This window comes from Paramisgurnus dabryanus, chromosome 7 (assembly GCF_030506205.2).
Source record: "Paramisgurnus dabryanus chromosome 7, PD_genome_1.1, whole genome shotgun sequence".
NCBI lineage: Eukaryota > Metazoa > Chordata > Actinopteri > Cypriniformes > Cobitidae > Paramisgurnus > Paramisgurnus dabryanus.
The window spans coordinates 6,076,081-6,100,675 of NC_133343.1; the positions used below are offsets into that span (position 1 = coordinate 6,076,081).

General features: G+C 39.1%; 3 protein-coding genes across 4 annotated transcripts in view; 2 read left to right on the plus strand and 1 right to left on the minus strand.

Annotated features, from left to right (window-relative positions):
• Positions 1 to 18,756, minus strand: part of LOC135741527 (uncharacterized) — a 45,147-nt gene extending 26,391 nt beyond the window's left edge. Inside the window, exon 1 of one of the 2 annotated variants that reach the window (XM_073815342.1) lies at positions 17,194 to 18,756. The gene's annotated coding sequence lies outside the window, so the exon portion shown is untranslated. Of the gene's footprint in view, positions 1 to 15,567; positions 16,557 to 17,193 lie in introns of those variants that run through there. The other variant, XM_073815340.1, reaches the window with a different exon arrangement.
• On the plus strand, positions 3,370 to 5,892 carry nfil3-3 (nuclear factor, interleukin 3 regulated, member 3). The gene is made up of 3 exons (XM_073815271.1): positions 3,370 to 3,447; positions 4,427 to 4,790; positions 4,842 to 5,892. The coding sequence occupies exons 1-3, from the start codon at positions 3,370 to 3,372 to the stop codon at positions 5,198 to 5,200; spliced, it is 801 nt and encodes a 266-aa protein (XP_073671372.1). The 3' UTR covers positions 5,201 to 5,892.
• On the plus strand, positions 15,120 to 23,253 carry nfil3-5 (nuclear factor, interleukin 3 regulated, member 5). Its single transcript, XM_065293711.2, has 2 exons — positions 15,120 to 15,462; positions 18,767 to 23,253. Exon 2 carries the CDS (start codon positions 19,174 to 19,176, stop codon positions 20,986 to 20,988), a length of 1,815 nt encoding a protein of 604 aa, XP_065149783.1. The 5' UTR covers positions 15,120 to 15,462; positions 18,767 to 19,173; the 3' UTR covers positions 20,989 to 23,253.
• The last annotated feature ends 1,342 nt before the right edge of the window (positions 23,254 to 24,595 follow it).

Consider the following 24,595-nt stretch of genomic DNA (forward strand, 5'->3'; position numbering starts at 1 on the left):
GTTCCATCTTCCACAGTCAAGAACCTAGGTGTGATGTTCGACAGCAATCTATCTTTCCATAGTCATTTTTCTAATGTCTGCTGCACAACATTCTTCCATCTTAGAAATATCTCAAAGGCCATATGCTGTCTGCATCAGATGCAGAGAAGCTTATCCACACTTTTATGACCTCAAGAATAGACTATTGTAATTCGTTACTCAGGGGATGCCACGCAAATCAGGTAGACAAGCTTCAGCAGGTTAAAAACGCAGCTGCTAGAGTGCTTACTCGATCTAAGAAGTTTGACCACATTAGCCCAATTTTGGCATCTTTACACTGTCTAGCAGTTAAATATCGCATACATTTTAAAATATTGCTAATCACTTATAACGCCTTAAATTGCCTAGCACCTTTGTATCTTAAAGAATTACTATCAGAATACAATCTATCACGTACACTGTGACGCAAAATTTTGGTTGCTTAATTATCCCTAGAATATCAAAAATGTCTACAAGTGGTCGATTATTTTCCTACTTAGCCCCTAAGCTCTGGAATGATTTACCAAAAATGTTTGAGAATCTGACACAGTTGATCAATTCAAGTCTAAACTAAAGACATTTCTCTTTAACAAAGCATTCACATAATTTGTCTAGTAAATGTACTTATCCCACAGTAGCTAGCTTGTCCGGAACAAAGCATTCACATATACTTATGCCGCAATAGTTAGCCTGTCTGGAACTGAGCGGAAATTAAACCACAATACTGTATGACACTTTCATTACATCAAAACGGCTTCTTTGCTAATAGGATTTAGTTTCTCTCTCTCCCGGTCTCGTCCTCGATCCCGAGGACAATGAGACAAACAGACCCACTTTCTGCTGAAGTAAAGGTCATCACACCACTGACCAGCCGACCACCATCAGCTGCCCCCGTTTAATCTACTTATCCGTCCATATACAGTACTGTGCAAAATTCTTAGGCCACCATGCCAGAATTAGATTTGTTGTTTTTGCAATGTTATAGTAATCATATATAATTGTTTTTCAGTCACTTTAACAGAATCCAGAAAATACAGGAAATGTGTATATAGTATTAAAAACTGTATAAAATTGTAAACTGACTGATGTGTCAAGTTTTTAGGGTAAACTACAATTCCATTTGAGCAATAGCAGGAAACTAAATAAAATTAAATTCTAATTTCTAATTTTAAAGAAATTAGTCTTTTTACTTTACTCTGCTCAAAAACACTCAATATGTGTTTAGAGAGGTCACATTAAACACTGATGATGCCTAAAGAAGACATTTTGTCCTGAAAAGTTAATTTAAATTTTTTTTTTGTACATATTTCCTGTATTTTCTGTTTGTATCTTAATAAAATAAATTGAAAAAGAAATATGGATGGAGATCAAAAGCTGTACTGTATATATACTTATTAAATGTTTTACTTCCCATAAAATTTTATAAAATTGTATCTAATATATATCATATCCTCTATAAAATCATCTATGTCTGCCTTTCTCTGAAGGTTTTTTCCATCCAAGGAGTTTTTCCCCTCCTGACTAAAAACCCCTGGGGAGTCAGCTGACATTGGCTTTACTAAACATTACATTATTATACTGGTTGAGCAGTTTTACTTCTTTGGTTGTCATGCAAGACATGATATCAATCAGATCTACCAGATCTACTCTGGATAGCCGCCTATTGCATCTTGGGTAATTCTTTGTCATCTTGGGTCTGTCTGCGTTTCCAGGGCAAAGCTTTAAATATTGTACATGTCAAAGTAATGCCAGGCTATAGTTGTACCTACTGTAGATTTATGCATTTTTGTGTGTTACCACCAACAGTTACACCAATTAAGGCAATAGGAAGAAGGAAGATTTCCATGTACAATTATGCATTTATTTGTTACTTTTCATTAACTCTCCATGCTAAGATGTTTTTTATAAAACAGTTAGCTCTGATCCTTATTATTTCAAATCTATTGTAAAACATCTTAATTAACCACGCTTCTGTGGTTATCTGTGGGTTTGCCTGTTTTCTTCACCTTCCTCTATGCTATGTCCTCACAGTATTTGCTCAGTGACGATGCGTACGGATCACTCAGATAAATAACTGTAGCGTCACTTGTCGTGTTGCTTGACAACCACTTTGTTGCACCCACTCTTTCTGAAGAACTGCTTGTTATCAATATCGTTACATTTATTTGCTCTGTTTGATTTGATGAAACCTTGCCATGTGTATGGAATTACCATTGAATAAAACCAGTCAGCCTTAGGAAGCAGTTTAACAGTCTTTTAGAATTTTTAAAATAGCTAAACATGATGACACATAATCAATTTTTTACTATTTTAAATTAGCGGAATTACACTGAATTGTAGATATCAAAGCTCAATCGTGGTACACCAATTATGAAGGCTTAATAAATTAACATTAAAATCAATTCTCAATAAAAAATAAATGGGATATTTAATTCTGGAACCCTGCTGTATTTAATTTCAGAGCTAAAGTTGCATATTTGAACTTGTGCCACACAAAATTAGAGGTACCATAAGACCTGTTTCCAGTTTTATGCGTTTTTTTACCCATTTTTCGGATATCCGTGAGTGATGCGCGATGACGCGCGACCAAAATGGCGACGGCAAGCACGGCCTACTTTACGCTTCAAAAACGATCTTCAGAAACCAATGGGTGACGAAAGAGCACTTAGTTTGCAACACTTCGACCTCGGGAACAGTATTGACTGAAGTTTGAGCGAGAGGCGGAGTAGTCACGAGTGATGATTTTACAATTTTAATCGTACAAGTAGTACCGGCTATGCGTTATTACTTTGGAGCGGTTATTACTGCAAATGTCTCAACTGACCAATCAGAATCAAGCATTCCAGAGAGCCGTGTAATAAGCAGCTCTAATGGATTACAGTTCAGCAAATCATTGCTCATGAGTCCATTTTCTCTAGGCTACATCATTGCTATAACTGCAAGTGCGGGTATATTAAATAAAATCACAAATTCTGACCATCAGAGACCATTATAATTTCCCTGTAAAACCAATACAGTTCCCATTACAAGTACAACCATTAATACGTTTTTTTTTAAGCGGATTCTGTTGCTTTTCAGCAGGGTATACGTACATGCATCATGTTATCGTTTACATAGAGCATGTAAGATATGCAGTATAACCATGTAATGTATATAATACAAACATATACGTGTTGTGTGTATATGGATTTATGCATATGTGGATGTAACATTTCGTGCTGTTTATTTGTATTACTCTAATACACTGTGATATGAACACTAACGTGGCATGACCTCAATAGAGCAATGTTTTGAATAATGCTCCCTTATAAATTTGAGATCTTTTTTTTTTAAGACAAATAACTTGCGGTAATGTGCACCAAACGCACACAGTTGGGGCAGTCAGGCCGTTGTGACACAGGGTTCAACAATAGACTGTATAAAACCCAGGTGAGCTCAAGACCCGACGTGAACTTTTCACAGTAAAACATGAGGAACAGTCTACAGATGAGCGCCATTCACTGACAACACAGATGAGGACTGATGTGCTTTCAATGCAACAACAACCACAATTATTATTATTATTGCTTGTTGTAACAAAAATTTTCTTCTGACCTTCTCTTAAATTGCAGGGCGACGATTTAAAAGTGTACAGGTCAGTGTTTAACTGAAGGTAAGCATATCTAACTGACAAGCGTCAATTTTTAATACGCTTCTTACAAAAAGGACATTCATGTGGATTACTTGACTTTCAAAAACATTGACTTATTTGATTTAAGTGAAGTTTTCTTATTTTTTTTGTGAAGTTTTCTTCATATTTCTAATAGCCTGTTATTAAATAGAGAACGTGAGATGACGCCACATGGTGTGCCGTTACCGCACGTTGCTAAATAACCATGGATTCACGTAAAACTAAAGATTAAAAGTTACCTACCGATTTAAAAGATATCATTTTTATTTCAGCCACAACATGTCCAAACTTTGCATAATTAAATATTTTACTTGAGTATTGAAATACCTAATATTCTCTTTCAGGTTTCTGTTTACATTTTCTTTTCATATTCTTTATATTTTTCTACACTTTTTAACATATATTTTAATAAAATGCCATATTGCATTTTTATTATTATTGCCATATTCCACCTTGCTTTGTAGTTACATAACGTTGTGAGGAGTAAATCTCTTAAATATTTCTGCTTTCATCCTCTAGGGGGAGCTAAAGGTCCTCTGAACGTTTCTCAAGGTCCAAAAAAGTAAAGAGGACCCAAACTGTGTAATTTCACGCAATCAGCCGGAGTAAATTGTCATGGCACGAGGGACCAAATTGGCATCATGCTGACAGAACAGGGTGTGATGTACCCAAAAGATACATCTGATTCAGTCAGGTTGAAGCCTCATTCTTCCATCCTAACATCCAGCAGGATGCTAGCACGCTCTGTTCTTATCCATCTCAAAGGTTTCGCAGAAAAAAGATCCATTTAAGACTTGTGATAGCAACACGCTGCGCCGAAAGTGTGAGTTTATCCCTACGGAGAAGAAAGATGAAAGTTACTGGGACAAACGTAAAAAGAAAAACGAACCTGCCAGGTGTTTGCGTAAGAAACGTCGTTTTGATGCTATGGTGGCAGAGAACAAAGTTTTGGCTCTTCTTGAAGACAATGCACGTCTGAAGGCAAAGCTGTTGGTGCATAAGTTCAGATTCGGTCTGATTGAAGACTCCACATATTCACAAGCGCCTGTCTGCTGCTTTGGTACTCATAAACAAGCATATGTTACAGCAAGACACAACTACTGTCCCTAAACAAACCCACAACCCGCTCACATCTCACATTATGGTTGGCCAGATGGGGTGCAAAGGATGCCCGACAGGCCCAACATGTCAGAGGACTCTCGGTTCTTCATCTCTGAAGCATCGAGCTTTGGAAGCCCAGTTTTCTCCGATGATGCTTTAGGTGAACAGAGAGATGACCTGGGTTGTGAATTCAATACGTACATCCTTGCAGCTAATAGAAAATCATTAGACAAAGAGAAGTTCATCTCACGGTGTCGGGAAAACATGAAAGGACTCCCTCATAAATTGTGCTTTAAGACGTCTGGTGGATTTGAAGGTGTTGATACTGAGGTTCTTGTTCTGGTGGAGCTCAAAAATGTGATGGACAGAAGGTCTGTGGAGACCACCGGCAGGCACTGTGCCATTAACTGATTCAACACCACATCAAACTAACCTATCAATTAATGATATTAGATCTAAGATTAGTTTAAACGTGGTTCAGCTCAAAAAGCTGCTGTCTCAGAAGCTTTGTCAAAAGTGAATCAGTGACATAAAGAGAAATTTGATTTGGTGAAATATTTTAAATGTACATTCCTGAATGTTTCATGGGAAATTATTAACTAGATATAGTACAAAATAAAAGCTCTGCTCTTCGCTTTTCTGTTTTCAACCAAAATGGTTCTGCCATCCAGATGACTCAAATTTAGGATATTTCCCATATCAAAACGGGAAATAAGCTCTAAATTAAGTGAGGAATGATTGACTTGATTGAATTATTAGAAAATAATGCACACCCAAGGTGGCAATGCGGCACAAAGCGAAGTGGAGTGCATTATTTTCAAATAATTCAACAGTCCGTAGTTAATTATTCTGCTTATACCACGGTTACCACAGACATTGCTCTGGTGGTTATTTTAAAGGCGACATATAATATCGTCACCTTCCTAAACTAATTGCCGAAGTCATTTTTTCAGGTTTCTCAGAAAACACAAATAAATGGAACTAACTTCAGAGGTTGAGTAGATTTGCGTTCTTCTTGATGCAGCTGCCATTTAGAAAAGCTTGTAAAATTGCCTCAATGTCTTTTGACGTAGGCAAAATAAAACATTTTTGTCAAAATTTACAATTAGTTTAGGACGATGACAATATGAAAATCTGACTTTTTCCATGTTTGAGTGCTATAATTTGGTCCCCAGTACTTCTATCAACCTAGAAAATGTGAAAAAGATCAACTCAGTAACTTTTGGTAAACCAGTCTCTGCAAGCATGTGAAAAAAATAGGTCATTAAAATTTGTCTCCCCTTGTGATGTCAAAAGGAGATAATACCGCCCCTTAATCTGCACTATCCAACCACGGCACTGACATTTAGTGCAGAGATCAGCTCATTTGCATTTACAAGGACACACCCAAAAACGTGGCAATTTTAACACGCTAAATTTTCTAAATAATATTTTGAGCTAAAACTTCACATACGTACTCTGGGGACACCAAAGATTTATTTAACATCTTAAAAAACTCTTGTGAAATGTTCCCTTCAAGACATTTGACATGTAAGGTGTGTGTTTAGTGAAAAATAATGCATACCTGTGGAAAATTTCTCAACCAATCAGAACAAAGCATTCAACAGCCTTGTGGTACAAGTACAATTAAAAAGATTTAGTACCATCAAAAAAAGTGTTAAGTAACATTAAAAAGCACCATCCAGACATCCTTTTGGGGTTGAGGTGGGAAGAATCCTAAATCCGAATTAACAGGGGACCATTAGCACTGCACGTTTTGGATGTCGTTCTTTAAAAAAAAAAAAATAGCCTGTTAGCAGTCAGATCCATGAACTAGGTGTGTAAATAATGCAGATGTACAAAATGTGCAATGCTTCGAGTCCTTGAAACCAGAAATAAAAACTACTGGAGGACTACTGTAATACATTTTTGGTGTCTGGTGGTGTTTCTATGTACTGAAACCTTAAGAATTTACTGTACAAATGGCAAATTATTCGTTTAACCTATTATGCATGTTTATTATATGCACTGTAAAAAAAACTTTGCTGCCTTAAAATTTTTTGTTAAATCAACTCAGATTTACAAGTCATGTCAACAGAGATTAGTTGTCACAACTTATAAAATATGGTTGAGAAAAGTCAACTTAAATTTATAAGTTATAACAACTCACCTGTAGTTATAACAACTCATCTCTAGTCAAGATAAATAATAGTAAGTTGAAATGACTTGTAAATCCGAGTTGATTCAACAAACAAATTTAAGGCAGCAAAGTATTTTTTACAGTGTGTATATGTATCTATGTATGTATCCATATATATATTTAATGACTAAAGGTGTTAATATTCAGATCAACAGTATGTAGGCCAAGACAAAACCTGTTTTCCTGTGAGCTTAACAACTCTTGTATGTTCCAAGAAAGTATTTGTAACATATGAGTCACGGCTCTTGTGTGTTACAGAGCACGATAATAATAAAAGACTACTTTATGATTTCTTAAACAATTGCACATTCTTAATATCTCAAGGTCCATTTGCCTACACGTGTATTTATCATAGCAATAATTTCCAACATTAAACATTTACTGTGTCAAGTTCTAGCCTTCTACCCTTACATTTGTTTACATAACACCATTGGAGGCTTTGAATAATTGCTAAATGGTGACACAGGTGGTACTGGGGTGCGGAACGTTCCAATTCTTGAGTGTTTTATTAGACAAAACGTGTGCGCGCTTGCAATCAAAATGAGTCATCTATATTTTTAGATAGATACCATTCTGGTATCAAAACAAGAGAATAACATTCATCATCAGTACATGATGACGGCAACTCTTTACAGCAGCAACAGTCGATTTGGCTTTCACAGTGTGAAACTAATTACAGCAACGGCTTCAATGGCAGCGTCAGCGGTTAAACAGCTATTTAAAGATGTACGCTTAATAGCCATTGATTCTTTATAGTGTGACTTTGACAAACAATGCTAAAAGAAACATTGAGTTACGGCAGAACTTGTGTTACTGTAGCGAGGATGTAGTGGTAAAGAAACAATATTTCTGAATTTATTTCCTCTAGAGATTCCCACAGTCCAGGTTTCTGTAGGACAGCTTATCGCAGCTACACGTCCAATGTCAACATCAGCACTTCTGTGGCTATTTTAGGCTGTGAGAGACAAAGATATTGATTCGCGAATGCATTTGTGCCCTCCGCTAAACATGCAAGCAATGCAAAAAGAAAGAACAGTAAGCAAAAGATCACTAAATGGTTTATATGCTCAGAGGCTTTTCAATAAACATTTTAAGATCATGCATGGTTGATTTTATGAATCGATAATGTCTTGGACTGCCTAGTTCTAGACTATCTATACTTGCAAATGCAATGTGATAAGTGCCTTAAAACTGTTCCTGTAGCTTGTTAACGCATTGCATTAACAGTGCAGACTAGGTAGAAGTTTGACACACCAGCCAGGGGTGCGTTTCCCAAACAACGACGTATCTCATTGCTGAACGACCATAGCACGATGCATCGTTGGGGAAATGAACTACCCTGTCACGACTGTTTCCTGAAAGCATAGTAACTTTGTCGCACATTCGTCGTTTGAACCATGTAGTTGATGATGTCACGTGGGAGGTGAAGTACTAATTAATCTGTGCAAATCGATTTAATGTAAAATTTTGTTATCGTGATTTAGTTATCTGTTGTATATTTTAAAGATATTTAATTCACACGCAAGTTCCCTCTTACGTCACTCGTAGTTCTCGCACATGCGCAGTTTTTAAATGCAGCGCTTTAATTCCGTTTACAAATTTAAAGACGTAAAATAAAATTTTTATATATTTCGAATGATGGATATAGACTGTACTACATGTTTTTTGCATATTTTGTTAAAAAGCATGATCAACGTAAGTCTACATATGATAATAACAAGGAACGATGCTTTTAACGGTGAAGAGCTGTCATTCCAACGACACAAGTTAAAGATGCAGTTTGCGAATGTTCGTTTGAACGATGGTTTCGGGAAACACCAAATCATTGAACGAAGTTAGTAACGATGGAACTTACGATGTTTGTTCACTAACGATGCTTTTGGGAAACGCACTGTTGATCTCATGTGAATTTGTACGTATTTTACAAGTTTTCTAATTCATATCAATTAGTATGAAGTAAATCGTAAAAATACATATGATTATCATAAATAAAAAATAACGAAACCCCACCCATAACCCCAATGTCACTGGGGCAAAAGCTAAGTGTACAAAAATGTACAAATGTGGTTGTTTGAAAAAATATTAGCCCCCTCATAAAATACGTACGGATTGCCCTAATATAGCGTTGGACACACAAGCAGATAAAATACATTAAATATACCGCAAGTCACTTCAGATAAAGCCGTGTACTAGATGCTTATAAGGGGTCATATGACTTTTTCCATGTTTAATTGCTATAATTGGGTCCCCAGTGCTCCTATCAGCTCATTTGCATTTAAGGGGACACACCCAAAAATGGCACATTTTTGCTTGCACCAACAAAGTGGCAATTTAACATGTTATAGTATATTATATGTGTGGTATTTTGAGCTAAAACTTAGCATATGCTCTCTGGGGACACCAAATACTTACTTTACACCTTAAAAAATCTCATAGTATGACCCCTTTAAAAGTACTATTTTGATGGAGTGTAGGGGTTAGTTTGGTATTAATAAAAATATGGTGTTTTTTAATCAACTGAAGCATATAATTTTTATTTTTTGGGTCTCTGCCAACCATCGTCTATACGGTATATTGATTGATTCGGTAACTATAATAAAATAGTCCATCCTTATGTTTATAAATGCATTCCTGTTCTGCACTTAAGTACATACAAAAAAACAAGAACGACTATAAAATATCTACAGAGATTTGAACACAAAGGTTTAAAAATGTATTACGCATTCTGCTTTTTGTGAATGAAAATATGGTAGCATGTCAAAATATTGCCCCCCCCCCCCCTTCCATAACACAAAATATCTCCTTTCATTGGATCTTAAATTTAGTATTGGATTTGCTCACACAGTAAAGCTCAACAGAGGATGCCTACACTACTTACTGATCCAGATAAGCACACATTGGGTTCTTTGTCTCTTCCAGCACCCCTCATCAACCCCTCTCTGCAAGAAGGGGACGTGAAGGGGGTGGGAAGGGAAAACCAGTTGCTAGGCAGGCAGCATAACGGTTGCCTAGGGAACTGTAGCAGACGCAGCTGTGAGTGAATCGGGGAGAATGCGGAGGGGGAAGGATTGGCAAGTTCAAGGCCAACACCCCCAATCTGTATAATGTCTGTCATCACCACAACAGATGAATGGAGAGTGCGCGAGGTGGTGGTGTAGGCATAACGTAGGCTTATCTTATATATCTTCCTCTTTGCATTATTGTGCCATGATTTCAGGAAGGTCATAGAGTTGGATGATACAAAGATTGTCAAAGATGCCTTACGGTTATTGGTGCATTAAAAAATACATACATAGTAGCATTGTACACGTCAGTCAGTCAAGGAGAAAATGTTTTAAAGCACAATGTGACAAAGCATGACATCAAAATGCATGTGACAATAACTTAAGCGGGTACATACAGTACTAACAGTTTATAGCGTCTTCTGAGAACTCAACTGGTGCCCATATCAGGTTTAATTTCATGTCAGGGAAGATGTAGAAATGTAAACAGGAAGAAACTTTTAATGTTTTTATGTTGTGTAATACTTGATTTGCACACAAACATTCTCATGGGTATGAAGGCACAACTGAATATATGTGTGAGTGCATAAACAAATAATGGTGAGAATGTTATCTGAACTGCCATCCTGCTCTTGGATGGCATCCTTGACCTATATCATGTTTTATAAGTGGTACAGTAAGTACAGGGAATTCTTTAAATAAACTATCCTGTCAGCAGTAGACTGATCTTTTGGATGATAGATAGATAGACAGACAGACACAAGGGCTGCGCAATATACCGGAATTATCATATTAGTGCAAAAAGGAAATCTTTTTTTTCGCATATTGCGCTATATCACAGTTTTTTGCAATAAAGAGACAGATAGATAGATAGACAAACACACAGAAACAAATAGGACTGAAAGAAGGATAGACAGACAGATAGATATATAGGCAGACAATAAGATGAACAAACAGTCAGGCAGATGGATAGATGGGCGGGCGGACGGACAGACAGACAAATAGGACTGAAAAAAGGAAAAGACAGACAGACAGGTAGGTAGACAGACAGACAGACGGAAAGATGGATATACAGACAGATATATAGGCAGACAAATGGACAGAAAGATGGACGGACAGTCAGGCAGATGGATAGATGGGAGGACGGACGGACAGACAGACAAATAGGACTGAAAGAAAGATAAGACAGACAGACAGGTAGGTAGATAGACAGACAGAGGAAAGATGGATATACAGACAGATATATAGGCAGACAAATGGATAGAAAGATGGACGGACAGTCAGACAGACAGATGTATAGATGGGCGGATGGGCAGACAGACAGACAAACAGACAGACAAATACGACTGAAAGAAAGATAATACAGACAGACAGGTAGATAGACAGACAGAAAGATGGATATACAGACAGATATATAGGCAGACAAATGGACAGAAAGATGGACGGACAGTCAGGCAGATGGATAGATGGGCGATGGACGGTCAGACAGACGAATAGCACTGAAAGAAGGATAAGACAGACAGACAGGTAGATAGACAGATGGAAAGATGGATATACAGGCAGACAAATGGACAGAAAGATGGACGGACAGTCAGGCAGATGGATAGATGGGCGATGGACGGACAGACATTCAGACAAATAGGACTGAAGGAAGGATGAGACAGACAGACAGGTAGATAGACAGATGGAAAGATGGATAAACAGACAGATATATAGGCAGACAAATGGACAGAAAGATGGACGGACAGTCAGGCAGATGGATAGATGGGCGATGGACGGACAGACATGCAGACAAATATTACTGAAAGAAGGATAAGACAGACAGACAGGTAGATAGACAGACAGAAAGATGGATATACAGACAGATATATAGGCAGACAAATGGACAGAAAGATGGACGGACAGTCAGGCAGATGGATAGATGGGCGATGGACGGTCAGACAGACGAATAGCACTGAAAGAAGGATAAGACAGACAGACAGGTAGATAGACAGACAGACGGAAAGATGGATATACAGACAGACATATAGCCAGACAAATGGACAGAAAGATGGATGGACAGTCTGGCAGATGGATAGATGGGCGGACGGACGGACGGACAGACAGACAAATAGGACTGAAAGAAGGATAAGACAGACAGATGGAAAGATGGATATACAGGCAGACAATTGGACATAAAGATGGACGGACAGTCAGGCAGATGGATAGATGGGTGATGGACGGACAGACAAATAGGACTGAAAGAAGGATAAGACAGACCGACAGGTATATAGACAGATGGATATACAGGCAGACAAATGGACAGAAAGATGGACGGACAGTCAGGCAGATGGATAGATGGGCGATGGACGGACAGACATTCAGACAAATAGGACTGAAAGAAGGATAAGACAGACAGACAGACAGACAGACAGACAGGTAGATAGATAGATAGTCAGAAGGATGGATATATAGGCAGACAAATGTACAGAAAGATGGACGGACAGTAAGGCAGATGGATAGACATACAGACAAATAGAACAACTGGATACACAGACAAATAAATTGACTGACAGACCGACACACAAACAAATAGGACTGAAAGAAGGATAAGACAGACAGACAGGTAGATAGACAGACGGAAAGATGGATATACAGGCAGACAAATGGACAGAAAGATGGACGGACAGTCAGGCAGATGGATAGATGGGCGATGGACGGACAGACATTCAGACAAATAGGACTGAAGGAAGGATAAGACAGACAGACAGGTAGATAGACAGATGGAAAGATGGATATACAGACAGATATATAGGCAGACAAATGGACAGAAAGATGGACGGACAGTCAGGCAGATGGATAGATGGGCGATGGACGGTCAGACAGACGAATAGCACTGAAAGAAGGATAAGACAGACAGACAGGTAGATAGACAGATGGAAAGATGGATATACAGGCAGACAAATGGACAGAAAGATGGACGGACAGTCAGGCAGATGGATAGATGGGCGATGGACGGACAGACATTCAGACAAATAGGACTGAAGGAAGGATGAGACAGACAGACAGGTAGATAGACAGATGGAAAGATGGATATACAGACAGATATATAGGCAGACAAATGGACAGAAAGATGGACGGACAGTCAGGCAGATGGATAGATGGGCGATGGACGGACAGACATGCAGACAAATATTACTGAAAGAAGGATAAGACAGACAGACAGGTAGATAGACAGACAGAAAGATGGATATACAGACAGATATATAGGCAGACAAATGGACAGAAAGATGGACGGACAGTCAGGCAGATGGATAGATGGGCGATGGACGGTCAGACAGACGAATAGCACTGAAAGAAGGATAAGACAGACAGACAGGTAGATAGACAGACGGAAAGATGGATATACAGACAGACATATAGCCAGACAAATGGACAGAAAGATGGACGGACAGTCTGGCAGATGGATAGATGGGCGGACGGACGGACAGACAGACAAATAGGACTGAAAGAAGGATAAGACAGACAGATGGAAAGATGGATATACAGGCAGACAATTGGACATAAAGATGGACGGACAGTCAGGCAGATGGATAGATGGGTGATGGACGGACAGACAAATAGGACTGAAAGAAGGATAAGACAGACCGACAGGTATATAGACAGATGGATATACAGGCAGACAAATGGACAGAAAGATGGACGGACAGTCAGGCAGATGGATAGATGAGCGATGGACGGTCAGACAGACGAATAGCACTGAAAGAAGGATAAGACAGACAGACAGGTAGATAGACAGACGGAAAGATGGCTATACAGACAGACATATAGCCAGACAAATGAACAGAAAGATGGATGGACAGTCTGGCAGATGGATAGATGGGCGGACGGACGGACAGACAGACAAATAGGACTGAAAGAAGGATAAGACAGACAGATGGAAAGATGGATATACAGGCAGACAATTGGACATAAAGATGGACGGACAGTCTGGCAGATGGATAGATGGGTGATGGGCGAACAGACAAATAGGACTGAAAGAAGGATAAGACAGACCGACAGGTATATAGACAGATGGATATACAGGCAGACAAATGGACAGAAAGATGGACGGACAGTCAGGCAGATGGATAGATGGGCGATGGACGGACAGACATTCAGACAAATAGGACTGAAAGAAGGATAAGACAGACAGACAGACAGACAGACAGACAGGTAGATAGATAGTCAGAAGGATGGATATATAGGCAGACAAATGTACAGAAAGATGGACGGACAGTAAGGCAGATGGATAGACAGACAAATAAATTGACTGACAGACAGACACACAAACAAATAGGACGGAAAGAAGGATAAGACAGACAGACAGACAGAAAGCTCGATAGACAGACGGATAAGACAGGAAGACAGACGGGTACCCAGACAAATAGGACTAAAATAAGGATAAGACAAGCAGATGGATAGAGTCAAGCAGATGGATAGACAGACAGACAGACAGAAGGACGGACAGACAGACAAAAAGGACAGAAAGACAGACAAACACACAGATAGAAGGATAAGACAAGCAGACAGACAAATGGATAGACATACAGAAAGACATATAACAGTTGGATACACAGACAAATAAATTGACCAACAGACAGACGTATAAATAGACAGACAGATAGACAAACAAACAGAAGGATAAGACAGGCAGAAGACAGACAGATAGATAGACGGATACACAGACAGATAAAGAGACAGGCGGAAGACAGACAGATGGATAAATAACCAGAACAAATTAAGTATAATAAGTATATGACAGACAGACGTTGGATATTTAAATCCTTTCATATTGACACATTTATCTGTGTCAACTACCAAAGCGTCTTTATGTAAGTTAAAGTTTGCATTTTTATGCAACAGTTTCAGTCTGGTAACCTCCTCTTTCTCTCAGTTTAGGTCAAGTGTTGAGCACACAAAGGTGAGGTGACCAACTGCACCCCATTAACCACATGCCGTAACTATAAAACGGAGAACAGTTTTATTTTGACCCCCCTCGTCTCCACCTCAAACATTTCACCAGGAGTTATGTATCTATAGCCACGATGAACAAAAACGTGACTAGGCACCCAAAGCTCCATGTTATGCAACCGCTGACCTACTAACACACATTTGAGGACGACGAGGAGAAAGAGAGCGAGTGTGTGTGTGGAGAGAGAGAGAGAGAGGGAGAGAGAGAGGAAAACTGGAGCAAAGCCTCCGACATAACATAAGGACGAGTAGGGAGGGAGTGAGAGAGACGGCGAATAGCAGCACATTACGGGAGTCACATTAATCGACACAAAGCCGGGTGACTGGATCACGACCCACGCGGGACATTTTCATGCCGATGTGAAGTTGTAAAGAGAGGAAAACCAGCGAAACGACACAATCGGGACACGAAACAGCACAGAGATTCGCGGAGGACACATCGACTCGTGACTAAAAGCGGATTCCTCCGTTTAACAAAAGGAATGTGAGATTTCACATCGGTGAGTTTATATATGGGGTCGGTTTTGTCTGTGAAATGTGTATTGCGTCATATTTATTATAATGCAGTACTGTAGCAGGCTAGGCAGTTGTATGCTAGGCTTTACCTTGCAACGTGGTCAGGGCATGTTATTGTTCACATGGAAACCGACATCGGGGTCGGCGTCACTCTTTAACGCACATCTCTGTGAAATCATTCGGGCTGTTTCTTTATTGTTCATCACGATCCAGACCTTCGTGACCTTTTGTGAAGTGTAATGTAGCAACAGTTCATCGTTTGCATTGTGCATTGCATAGCCTACGTTCACATTCAATGTCAAGTCGAGACGGTCGTGGCGTGGGGGAGGTGGTGATCATTACGAAATCCCAACGCGCGAGTGTCCGTGGGGTCGGTGCGTGGATGTCTATACATTGCGGCGGTAATTCCTGTATAATATGCTAACGCAACGCGTACACGGCGATAACTAAATTGCAAGTCAGCGTTTCTTACGGTTGTAAAATAACGCGTGGCGTGGCTGCCGTCTCGCATTAGGACAATGCTTCCCAATGCCGTGAATTATTGGCTGAGGGTTTAGTGGCCACCCAGCGTGCCGCGATGACTTTTATGTTATAACCAATAAAATTGTTAACTAGTCGTTCGCTAATCTTAGCGTTTTCACACTTCTACGTGGTTAATTGCGTAAAAGTTTTGTGTGGATGAGAGCGGTGGGTTTGTAACAGACAGACGTTTAAAGCCAAATATTGCGTAATTTGTATATAGGGCGGGGACAAATTCACGGTCGTGAAGTCTTTATGCTCTGTTCATAAAGACTAAAAGTTAACAGTTCTACCACTCCCTGCTCAGCAATGCCAGGAATCTGAAACAGCCTCACATTGCACCCAAACATCTTGGCATCTTTTTGAAATATAATTACATCAGACTTTGTATTATAATAATAGCTCTATATATATTAGATATTTATCCAACGACTTACAGTGCATTACAATATATACATTTTATATCAGCATGCATGTTTGCTGGGTTCGAACACATGCCCTTTGGCGCTGGTAATGCAATGCCCTAACACCGAGTTATACAGGAGCTCTAACTTCACAAAAAAAAAACATTTGCACTATTTCATAAGCAAAAAATGTCCATAAACTAAGAAATACATCTCTCCTGACATCATTTTTTACAGACATTTTAATGCCTTCGGCATTAACCCATTTAATTATGCGTCTAGCCAATACGCAATATCTCACAGTCGTACTGGCCTAATTGGCTTAAAGTTGGACGAACAACTGGAAGCGTTGCAGTTCTGGGACTGGGCTTTCAGTTGTAAACACTATCCATATGGGATGGTGCATAACTGCGTTTGCTTTGACCTCAACCTATTTCCTGAATTGTGGCCTCTGGTTCTTAGAAAAGGAAAGGTAAACATGCCGAAGAAACCGATAATAGCAATAAGCACGTAAGATACGGTTACATCTTTCCCATTTTCTTTAATTGTAATGAATGAGCCATTAGTGTAGCATTTGTTCATTATCCATATGGATATCATATGAATCAGCATGTCCTAAAATGTTTCCTCAACTAGTATAGTAACAGTCTGGCATTGTGCCACAACCTGCACAATATTTAACATAGTCATGTGATAATTGTGTAACCGTTTCTTAAAAAAAGTGCATCAGCGTCGTTGGTCATGACCTGATTCTAATATTCTCCTGCTGACGTATTCTCTCTTTTTTCGTACCTCCGCAGTGCTGGTAAATTCCACTCTCGTCCCCCAATTGGAATCCTCAACTCCTCCCTCACCCGAGCACACTATTTTTGGTCGCACTATAATTCCTCACCGCTTGCTCAGGCGCGCACAGTCTCTCTCAGAGACATACACGTACTGTTGCCGCTCCACTGACCTATTTTGCAGCGCGGCTTTGGACCAGGCGCGCGCACGCACGTACCGTGTTTACGGAGCAGCCGGTTTCTAGGTCAGTGGGACATACGCGCACCCTCCCCCTTGTTCACATTGTGTTCCTACAGACAGAGGGTCATACATGAACCAAATACTTCCATGATTCCATGTATGGGATGTACCGTAATGTTGTGAGGTTGACCAAAGTGCAGAAGTTTTCCACAATGTAAAAGTGCAAAGTGAAATTATTGATTTTGTTTTACCGCCACGTTTTATGCATTTAGCAAATACGCAACTTTTCAAAGTATACATTTGTATCATTATGTGTTTTCCCTGGGAATTGAACCAATAACCTTTTGTGTTAACCAGTTGAGCTACTAGAACAGTTTTATTCTTAGAGTTAATTTTGGTATGAAAACAAGTGTTCCTGTTTTTAATATATGTTATTCTTCCTCTTTTTTTTTTGTTTGGTTGAAGTTGTGTTTTGGAGATGGTGCAATAGTTCCCCCAGTGTTATGTAACACAATAATTCTCACGATAAGCTGCGAAATATTGATGGGCAAACTAATCAAAAACAAAGACCTAATAACTTTACAGTGTAAATTACCACTCGATCCGAAAACGTTTTCTAATACAGAACAATGAAGCACCAATCTGTCAATTCAACGAATCAAATTGCACAATAAGAAGTTTGATCTTTCTAATGTGCAAGGAATTTCCATGTTCACTTTAGTGATGCGCTTGATTTTGCACATTAGTAACCGTGAATTACATTGTGCTCCCTACTAATGAACCAAATGATTTGAGTTATTATTAGTATAAATAAATGTTTCATTCTCAAATAAACGTTTGAAGGAGTCTGGTTCAGTCTGGTTTGAGATTATGTGACTGTGCAATATCTTACGCAATTCGTGTCCTACTGCAGAGCGGCATGATCTCTAAGTACAAGTGCTATTACTCCACTGACCTACATTTCTGTAGAGCTCTTAGGAAACTGGGAAAACAGAAAATTTCAGTTGCAGCCAAGATAAGTTTTTTTTACTTTATTTGCGAAGAAAGTTTTGCGCTAGTAAATTATTTGACATTTGTCTGTGTTATTTTATTTCAAAAGCCATATTCTGAGACAACGTAGGGATGAAACGTGCTCTGTAGTGGCGACTTCCATGTAAGGAGACCCACAGTGTATGTAGATTAAAATGTCTCATTTTAAGGTAATAAAAATAGTGTAGTTCATTATGTAAGGTCTTTATAAGGTCTACAACAACACCGGTGCTGTGAAGTAAAAGAATGAATTGTTCAGCAACTTAGTTTTTTTTCCTGTTCTATTTTTACCTCAATTGTATGATATAGTTGCGTTTAATAAATCATCAAGACACATTCTCAGTAACCCAATTGTGTTTCATTGTCTCTGCAGATCTACTCAACACAGACTGGGACAAAACAGTGAGCCGAGACAGATCTCATCAATTATAAAAAACTTTATGAGGGTTCCTGAAAAGAACAAGATCATTCTAAATCATCGATAACACAAAACAACTGGGCTTCAACAGATTCTGGAGGACCGTTTCCAATCCAACATACTTATACTGTCTTTAATCAGAATTGAAAACAAGCTAAACACAAAAAGCACTTTCCTCTTTTTTGAGGACAAAAAAACACAAAACACCAAACCAATGACGGTTGTTTTTGTTGCGTTCCATCTTCTTCTTATCTTTTTGACCAGTCTGGAGACTTGAAAGTTTTAGGGGTTAGTTAAAACAAAAGTAAATTTGGTGCAGTTCACCCTTTAATACTACTACTCAAATTTTCAATGTCCACTAAATGTCAGTTATACAGACTGGCCTCGATAGGACCACAATGGAAAGCCTAAATCTTCCTACGCAAAACAACAGTGCCAACTTGGACACTTTAGAAACATTTTCAAACTACAGCGAAAGTTTACCATCTCCTCAAATCTCTAACTCAACTCGTCAAGGCAGACTAATAAAACCAAAACCCAACACAAGCTGTCGGCGGAAGCGTGAATTCATCTCGGATGAGAAAAAGGATGCATGCTACTGGGAAAAGCGACGCAAGAATAACGAGGCTGCTAAAAGGTCAAGAGAGAAGCGGCGGCTCAATGATATGGTATTGGAGAACAGAGTTATGGCACTGAACGAGGAGAATGTGCGACTGAAGACAGAACTCCTGCAATTGAAATTGAGATTCGGACTCATAAGTTCAGCCTCCTACATGGAGAAGACCCAGCAGATCAGCAGTGGCACTGAGGCAATGACTAATGGTGCTAATGGTACCGGAGCAACGTCTGGAAATCCATATTACTCAAGCAGTGGATACTCAAGTGCTTCTCAGGTCATGATGAACTCTGATTCTTCAGAGGCTGAGCAGACAACCAGAGGTGAACGCCACTCACTCAAGTACTCTCCCCGTGGATCGCTATCGGACATGTCCGATGGATCTTCACGGGACAGCCCTGAACCCATAAACTATGACATTAAGCATGAGAGCTCTGGAATGGACATCAACAGGCTTGAGGCAAGTGTTCTTAATGGCATGTTCAATGGCCATCATGTACGACTAGAGGCTCACCAGCCACAAGAAAGGGAGCAGCGAGAGGGTGTCAACACCCCAGTTCCTCCATCTGCCACACCCCAAAGAAGTGTCATCCTTTTCCGCTCTGGAAGCAGCTCCTACCCAGTTGAGAGCCAAAGGATTGAGGACATGGAGCAGCAGGTGGTATCTCAGCCACAGCAAAATGGACAAATCACTCATTTAACTCAAACAGGGTGCAATCTGCCTTTAAGACCTGATGGTTTAGAGACTCTGTCAGAGGTGGCACAGCAGTTGGCCAGGAGATCTTTGGATTCACCAAATTACGAGTTCACCAATGGCAAAGCAGATGCTGGGGAAAACAGACGGTTTGTCATACAGCAGAAAGACCAGAGTGTTCAAGGACAATGCAGAAGCCAGATGCAAGATCCGGATTCGTTTGCCCCAGATCTGCTCAGCGAAGTTGGAAAATCCCATGTATACCAGCGGTCAAATCCCTACCTCGGCACTCTGAATGAGGAGCCCCCTATTCTAACGTATGAGGGTTGTCCAAGAACAGATGGCTTCTATCAAGAGCACTCCTCAGGCAAGGACACCTCTTCAAGTGACGGTGACCCTCGCAGCTCAGACAAGGAAGCCTCTACTGACGATGAATCTCCCTCATCCTCTTGCTCTGATACTGGTGGCTATCACGTCATCCACCAATCAGCGTCATCGCCCACCATGGCCACCGGTGACACATGCCAGTATGGGGACAATCAAGGTGAAATGAAAGCCACCGCTCTGCCACACAAGTTAAGGCTCAAATATAGAGCACTATCCAATGGTGGTTGCCAAGATGTCTGCAGTTCAGTTACGACAGCTGCTACGTCACCTGATTCCGCTCTGCCTCAGCATCCGTACCTGGCGTTAGCGCAGGTTAACCAGCAGCAAGGCAGCAGTTCTGGAAGCAAGGACGTGGAGAGTGAGATGTCAGATGAACTTTGCACACAACAGTCTCCCTCCAGAGAGAACGAAGAGGGAAGGAAGGACAGTGGGAAGAGGGTATCAGGAGGACGAGGTAGCAGAAATAAGAAACGTGACTGAAGCAGGATGTGAGATACATTAATACAGTTAAGATGGATCAATGTTATCTTTATCATCCTACAGAAAGTTAAGGGTACCAGTTAATTGCATGAAAGTCAAATGAGTATACCCAACAACAAAGACAAAGTGTAACTTGTGTTTCTGGTCTGTTCTCTTGTCAAAATCGAAGTTTTGACCTTTAATGCAGCTCTGTTCCTACACTGTCTTTCATAAGCACTTATATTAGTAACTCAAAGGGGTTCCTACACTCTTAAAAATAAAGGTGCTGCAACACTATGCCATAGAACAGGGGTAGGCAACGTCAGTCCTGGAGTGCCGATGTCCTGCGGATTTTAGCTCCAACCCTGATAAAAACGTACCTACCTGTAGTTTTCAGGTGACTCTTTAGATCGTGATTAACTTGTTAAGGTGTGCTTGATTAGAGCTGGAGCTAAACTCTGCAGGACATCGGCACTCCAGGACCGACGTTGCCATAGAAGAACCTGCAAGTTTCCATAAAGAACCTTTAACATCCAGAGACCCTTACGGTTTCACAAAAAGTGGAAAACATTACTTATACTTCAGAGGTAAGAAATAAATGGTCTACCTTTTGTAGCACCTTTATTTTTTAGAGTGGAAGACAGTAAAGGGGCTATTTCTCAAAAACCTACAAAATGACTTTGTATAGCAACTTTTGACTACTTTTCCCCTTTATATATTTACATAACTCTGCCATGTTTGTAGCTTAGCCTAGTTAATGGGTAGTTTCTGAACCCAATACGTAGTTGTCCCTACAAGTTCAATGGAGTGAAAGACGAGTCCTTTTCTCCTTACTGATTTCACAAGAAAAACCTCAAAAGATTTATGCCTGTCTCACTCTCCAATTATGCCTTTTGACCTGAGCATTATTCAAGCACTTGGATTATATAATACTGTGACATGACTAAACATATCATATTTCGAAATATTTTGCGAGGATAAAACATGTCAGTCTTTAATTGTAGAAACTTAAGTGGGAGAACACTGTCTACTTTTTAGTATTTGGATTCTTGTACAGTTCTTTCTGATTGTTCACGTTTGATGCTTCCAGTATATTTTTTATTTCATTGAATTCACCTTTATGCATCATATTGATTGACTGATACCTGAATGTTTTGTTCATAGTGTTTCAGTCAGTCGTAGGTCAACGCTTACCAGTAAAAATGACCTTTCACATCTTGTCCATAACCTTACTATATTGCAGTGGTTCTCAAACTTTTCTGTGCAAAATTCATGAATTTTAATTAAACAAAACAATTTATACAATGCTGTTGGTTAGTTGCCTTATTTTTTTCTAATGTTTAATTACACAGAATTTAACAAAAACGATTTCATAAAAAACTGGGCACCATCCTAGTTTGAGAACCACTGCTATATCACTGTAAAGAAACCTTCGCTGTGACCAATGCTTACATGACATTACGATTTACCTGACATTTAGCCAAATTAGAGTCGAAGTCCTTTCAGAAATGTCAGTCTGAGCTAGCAGACAGACTGTACAAAGTGTATGATATATAATTGCCGTCTAAAGATGGTCTTGTCCGTTGTGGTCAGGTTTCAGAGATGTCTCACATGCTACCTCATGAGAATAAATGGTTGAGGTTACGCAGAACTGAGTTTATCCTTCCTCTTAAAAGGGGAATGAGACTTTGGTGTGTGTACCCCATTGCATCATCGTACCCATCTACTGTTGCGTATAAAAGTGACCACACAGTAAAATGCTGCAGCACGCAAGTGTTACAAGTAGACACAACAATTGTACAGTCCCACTAGTTGTCTTTGTAGAATTTTACCACAGCTGTAAGCTGCTTCTGCACTGAATTTTTTTTCCTCAGATTTTATACAATCTGCGTTTATCTTTCCCAAACAGGTGCCTGGCACTGGCCATTATGTAAAAAGTGTACAGACAAATTCTCTTTTGAGTATTTTATGCTTGTATCAAGTTTATTTTGGCATTCTATAATAATAATAATTATTAATAATATGGTATTTTATTTTATATTCCAATGCTATTATTCTTTTTTGGGTTTAATATTTTTCGTGTCTGTTGTCTGTTCACCTCAATGTGATACAGTATGTATTTGATGTCCTGTTCATCTGTTTCACCTCTGTACCTTGGTGTATTGTGTGATATTTACTGAAGTTTTAAAGAGAAATGTTTGTAAAAAAAAAGAAGAGCTTACCGGTCAAGGTGCTCAGAATGACACTAAAGTGGCAAGAAAAATAAAACATTGTATGTCAAATTTATGATGTCTAACTGTGTCGTGTGTACAGGAAACATTACTATAAATAATCTTAGCCTGCACTTTAAACACATCCACTTGCTAAATATCAGGTTAAACAAGATTAAGAACATGAACTAACAGGTGAATAAATGTTGTCTCATCTCTCCTTAGCCTCTCCTCCAGTGTTTAAAATGGGGTGGTCCCGGATCTCCTATAAGCATTGAGGACCCCCCATAAAGCACAAAAATATAAATTAGGAGGTCCACAAAGCGATACTGTCCAATATTTGTCCCAATTTTACATTAACCTAATCCAAAAGATTTCTGTCTAAAATAAATGTAAACTCTTAAGTGCGCCTCTCGTTGTTTTCTGGATGAATTGACAGATTGTAAGTTTTAGGATTGGCTTAGGGGCTTTTAAAAGATTATTATTATTACTATTAATTATTTCACACTAATTTGAGGGGCAAAAATAGTAGGGTTTGAGTACAGGGTAATTTGGGGTTTATTTGATTACAACGTTGATCCAGGATCACATCTAACTCTGAAATCACAACGACCCTGTAATGGGTCATTCTACAAAAACGTCCACTTTTGCCTTGGCAAGATGTCCTAAAAATTTATTTTTCTAACATTTAAACTTAGACCACATTATTAGATTACTCTTTGACTATAACACATAAATGACAGCTTAATGATTTGTTTATTTTTTGTGTGCATGTACTTCAAGACTGCACAGACCTTTTTTTGTCACTGGTGTCACCTTACTTCTTTATTAAAAGGTGTTTATGAAGGTGTTAAAGCTTAATTCTTAAGTGTAGCAGAATTCAATGAATTAAAAATTATCATCATGTCACATGTGAAAGATTTTATTTAATGTGAAAGAAAAGAAAAAAGTAACTCAAGTGACAAAACAAATCACCAGTCACTGGTGTTACTGATCTTCACTGCTGTTACCCATAAAGAAGGTAACACCAGTGACAGTAACACCAGTGACAATTTTCATGAAAACTACATTTTACAAAATTTCTGCTGTTAAGTATCAAACCACATGTTGTCAATCATTGTATATTCTCTAGATTAAGTTTAATCCATTTGTATTCTAGTTTTTTGCAATTCCCAAACAATAAGGGAGGTCATACCAGTGACTTAAACTAAAAGCTTCATATGAAATCATGAGATAAATGAGAAGATTTCTGATAACTGAAAAGAGACAGTGGACTTATATGGGGGTCTCTTCATAGATCTCCAGGAAATTGAAAAAAAAAAGTGATGTCATCAGTGTGATTTTGATTTAAAAATAAGAGTTTTTTTGTTAAACACACAACTCCAAGGGGATCACTCTTTCATTATATATTTTATAAT